At 32.9% G+C, this 5,508-nt stretch overlaps 1 protein-coding gene across 1 annotated transcript; it reads left to right on the forward strand.

The window, feature by feature from the left end:
* The first annotated feature begins 4,790 nt into the window (after nt 1-4,790).
* On the forward strand, nt 4,791-5,180 carry LOC145824253 (uncharacterized). The gene has a single exon (XM_082923877.1). It carries the CDS (start codon nt 4,791-4,793, stop codon nt 5,178-5,180), a length of 390 nt encoding a protein of 129 aa, XP_082780003.1.
* Nucleotides 5,181-5,508: the final 328 nt, after the last annotated feature.

The following is a 5,508-nucleotide window of genomic DNA, read 5'->3' on the forward strand; positions in this document are numbered from 1 at the left end:
ATGGGATGGCGTATAACTACTGTATCTTTTGACGTCACACGTATGTATAAAAAGTTTAAGATTATCTGGCCCATGTATGTCTGCACAGCTCGATGGACTATGTATATTTCTGTATACTGCTTCCTATCACAACCCAAACCCGCCCCTATGGGTTTAGGGTCATGACCGGCCAGTAATCCTAGATTACTTTCGGCATCAAAGACAAAATTTCCAAATATTTAATATCATATCGGGGCCTAAGGCGGAAGCAAAACAAAAATAAAAATGTCCATTGAGCTTGTACCTACATGATACAATAATAAATTATAAACATATACAAATCTTATATATCTCACACATATACACATTAAGACTCAACAAAATACAAAACTCTGGCAAAGCTAAATGGTTGATTTACTTGGCTCTACTCGAGCCTAACTTGCTCCATTCCAGAAGCTCTTTAAAAGGCTGACACAAATAGACTCCGAGGCTTTTTCTACCCTTGTTGCTCAGTTTTCTCACCTACATATACATATAAATAGTGAGCTAAAGCCTAACGAGTAATAACAGAATAAAGAGATTAAATGAATGAAGTTCGATGATAGTACAAAAACATGTCTTACAATTCTGAATGAATCTTAAATCATTTTCAAAGTGAGGCATTTGCCACATGATATCAAATTTACAACAAAACATTTTCCATGTCGAATCCCATATCAAAACATGTCTTTCATTTTTTGAAGCAATCCATTATAATAGGCAGAACATTTTGATTAGCAATCATAACATCTCTTTACAATAACAAAAGCCATTCGTATCATTGTATGTGGTACATCTATGAAACAATAATATTCCAATAACAATGGGCCATGAAGGTCTAATACTAGAGATCTCTGTGTGTCAATCAATCCAAAAGTCATGGTATTGTTCCCCTAGGCAAGGGCCTAGCTAAGGTATTGTCTCCCCCAGGCGAGGGCCTAGCCATGGTATTGTTTCCCTTAGGCGAGGGCCTAGCCATGGTATTGTTACCCCCAGGTAAGGGCCTAGCCCTGGTGTTGTTACCCCCAGGCAAGGGCCTAGCTGTGGTATTGTTATCCGTAGGTAAGGGCCTACATTCAGTCAATGCCACAAAATCATTTCAAAACAGAACTTCTTTCACTATGAGAAAATAAACGTTTCAATAGGCCATGCTATCAATTATCATATTGTTTCAATAATTCATTCAATCAATCACGTAACCATTTTGATAGTAATAACATTTTCGAAAATAAAGATAAATTGAACATATCTTTATAGAGTTATTACTCACAGTGGGTTAAGTCGATATAAGGCATCAGACGTCCACCTAAACAAATCACATAACAAAAACACAATAGAAGCACCATTCAATATTCATTTCATTTTAATTCAACTCTCTTTATGTGTTTCTAGCTCATCTCATGACTATGTGAGTCCAATTGGTGCCTAAGAATACTTAGAATGTCATGAGGATGCAATTATGCATTTAAAAGAGTTAGTTAAAAAAATTGCTGAAAATAGGGTCCTCGCTCGAGCGCACCTTTGGTCGCTCGAGCGGTTTGCAAAGCTCTGTAAAAATACTGGTTGGCCTTAATGTTCGCTTAAGCGGTGACTCTACCGCTCGAGCGGCTAGCAAATTTCCTGTGCTTTCAAAATTAACAAAATAATTTCCAAACACATTTTCAAAACTTAAACTCTTCCATGAACCAATTTAAACATGTAATTTTATTAATGATGATGAACTCATGACTAATTTTCCAATTTCTAATATAAAAATCTCTTTGATCATTAAACCAATAATTTCATGATTATAATAATCCCAATATTCTTCTTTCTTTGTTTTATAAAATATAAATTAAAACTATAGAGCTCTTTTAAAAATATGTACATGTAAGAAATTTAAATCAAAATCAAACTAATTTTGATTCGCAAATATAAATTATAATTTATTTCCAAATTGTCCAAATTTAGATTTAATTTATTTTCTCCATGTCAAACCCAATTTCAAGCCCACAAATTTTAAAACATGAAATAAAATCTCAAAACTCTGGAAAATTTCATGATGTATGTAAAAATGGAATTCAATTTCATTATTAACAACAAAAATCAAACTTAAATAATGAATTACAAAATCAATTTCTTAGAATTTCAACTTAACTCAATTTTTAACCAAAAATTTAATTTATGATCATAGATGTTCCAAAATGTATTTAAATTGAATAAAACTTTTAAATTCAATTACATGCATGGATCAAACAAATTCATAATTTTCATAATAAAATCAAAGCTTTGTCTTACTTTAGCATTAATTCCAAATTTCTATAAGTTTGATCTTTCTAAAGCTTTTTCCTTTTTCTCTTCAAAATATGAGATTGAATTAGTTCAAATTTTTCAAAATCCATGATACATGTATAATTAGAATATTAAACTTGTAGAATTTACTCATGCATGTAACAATGAGGCTTAATTTCATGCAAGATCACAACATCAAACCCAAAATAATTAATTTCTATAACCATAAACCTAACTTAATCTCTTCATCTTTGTTTTCTAATTTCTTCCAAATTATATGAAATTGAACTCAAACTCATCATTAATTTCAAGTGTAATACATGAATTCTACATCAAGATTGAAATCCTTACCTTTAGTTTTCAATTTGATAGTTTCTTGATGATCTTGTATTTTCCTTTCTTGAATTTCCTTTCCCTTGACTTGAATTCTCCAACACAATTGTCTCCCTCTCTGTGTTCTCCTTTCTCTCCCTCTCGGCTCTGTTTTGTTCCAGCACACTCATGACTTGATGATGTATATAAATGTATATAGCACTTGTTGCCTTGGACTTTCCAAAACACGCCAACACCCCCTTTGTATTATAATTTTATAAAAAAATAAATTAATATATCAATTACATTTTAATTTAATTAGACATCATTTAATCTTAATTAATCTTAATTAGCCCAATCAAAAATTCCACACAATTTAATTAGTTTAATCGGCTTTAATTAAGGCTCAATTAATTATATTTAGGGCTGGTGTTAAAAAGTTATTAAAAAAGTTAAAAAATTATCACTATTCACAAAAAATATATATATATAAAAATAAATTTACACAAAAAAATTACAACCCAAAAAGTCATTGATGTGATGGTACGGTCTGAACCAGATGGTACAAATTACCTAGTCGACTGCACAAAAAATTTACAAAAAACGTTGCTGTCCACCATGGGTCCCGTTTTGATAATTGGAACCGTTTAATGTGTAGAATCATAGAGTACTATATATCCGTAAAAAATCACATTAATCGGATATCGATAGCTATGTGATCAAATTAGATTTTTTTCAGCCGTTTATTTTTAATTGTCCATTTTTTTATTATACAAAATTGATTTGATCACATAGCTACCGATATCCGATTAACGTAATTTTTTATAACCATATAGTACTTGACGAGTTCTACATACTGAACGATTCGAATTATTGAAATGGGACCCGTGGTAAGCCCCTCTAGTCCGATGAAGGACTAAAGGAAAGCCTCATCCTATATATATATATATATATAAATTTGAAGCATGTCTGCCCCCACACACAATTCAAGGCATTCCGTATTGCTTCATTCAATATTTTAATACACATTTTTTCGCAAAAAGTTGAAAAATTATCCCAAATAACCATCTTTTTCCCCTCAACTTTTTAGTCCAAAAATTAAAAAAATACACTTATTTAGGACATCCCAAACAACCCCTTAATTTTTACCATTCTGAATCATATTTTTAATTAAACTCCCAAAAGACTTCAAATATTAAATTAAACTTATTGTCATCATCAATTTTGATTTCCCAAATCATTTAGGCCTTCAATTTCTAATTAGACTCAAATTTCCGTCAATAAATTACATATTCAAATTGGACACCCCATGAATAAATTTAATTCATAATAATCACAATTTCCAATCCTCATAACTTGATCAACTCCAATTCGGACCCAATTAATAAAATCTCAATTTTACTAAACTGAATCAAATATTTAATTAAACCTCTATATGGTCCGATACTCAAAATTCAAATAATTCAATTCGTCATGTTCACATTCTTAAGCCACTTAAGCTTTTAATCTCTAATTCCGAAATAGCTCTTTTATAAAATTGCATACGAATCAACACCAACATTGTTCATCAATTCCATAATTAAATTCAAATAATAATTAATTAAAATCCAAATCACCTTAATTCATTAAATATAAAATATTATATGTGGCAAGGTTGTCACACTTCTGCAACCCCTAATCATGAGTCTGTCTGTTAAGAGGCCTTCGGTAATCCAAGGATTACTGGCCGGTTATAACGCTAAACCTTTAGGGGCTGGTTTGGGTCGTGACAGAGTGGTATCAGAACACGTGTTCTACTGCACATGCGAGTCCATATGAGCTTAGGATGTCCTTGACAAAAGTAGGGGCATTCCATCTGCATGTGTGAGTGTGTGTTCATTGAAAGTGAAAACTAAATCTGATTATGACCACATGATATGGAAAGAAATGATCTGAATGTTGTAAAAAGGACTATTTGCCTATGTTTATAATATTCTGTTCATCTATAGCAAATGAAAAATGTAAGAAGTGATGGAACAACTGAATCCTCTGAGGCTCGAATGAGTCGCATGGAACAAATGTTTGCAGCTTTAACTGAGGCAATGGCTCAACAACAACAGAGGCAATAACCTTTGCCCCCTCCACCTCCGCCAGTGCAAGTTGAATCGGATAACAATGATATAATCAACTTAACCCAGAAGTTTATGAAGATGAAACCGCCAACTTTCTTGGGTGGTATTGAACCCTTAAAAGCAGAAACACGGTTGTTTGAAATGGAAAAGCTATTTGAAGTGTTCCCTTGCTCTGCAACTCAGAAAGTTTTCTTGGCCACCTACACCCTAAAGGATGAAGCTCGGAGATGGTGGTTGATAGCTCGAAATAACAACGGGGACATGACATGGACTCAGTTTAATGAGATATTTTACAACAAGTACTTTCCTCAATGTTTCAGGGATCGGAAAGTGTCAAAGTTTCAAGAACTTAAGCAGGGCAGAATGTCCATGGCTGAATATGAAGCCAAATTCACCGAACTAGCTCGGTTTACTCTACATACGATGGATACTGATTACAAAAAGGCGCTTGGATTTGGAAATGTTTGACCGTGTAGGCGCCTTGAAATTACTTACCTATGTAGAAGTTTTAGACAGAGCGATAATGGCAGAAGCCACCCTAGTAGCAATAAAACAAGCCAAGGCACCAACAATAGAATGAACAAGTAAAAGACCTAGATCCAATTTTTGGAAAGGCCGTTCATTCTTCACGAACAAAAAGAAAAATACTGGATCTTCAAGAAGTTCAAGCCAAAGTAGTGGGTCTATGCCAATCTGTTCAGAATGTGGAAGGAAGAATAAAGGTATGTGTCATCGTTTATCATGTGCATGTTTTCGGTGTGGCAAAACTAGTCAAATAATTAAGGATTGTCTAATG

Source organism: Camellia sinensis, chromosome 4, assembly GCF_055761805.1.
Source record: "Camellia sinensis isolate YWXY chromosome 4, ASM5576180v1, whole genome shotgun sequence".
Classification (NCBI taxonomy): Eukaryota; Viridiplantae; Streptophyta; class Magnoliopsida; order Ericales; family Theaceae; genus Camellia; species Camellia sinensis.

Bases quoted from the DNA above. Each gene is read 5' to 3' on its own strand.
- LOC145824253 (XM_082923877.1), top strand. From the start codon at position 4,791: ATGAAACCGCCAACTTTCTTGGGTGGTATTGAACCCTTAAAAGCAGAA.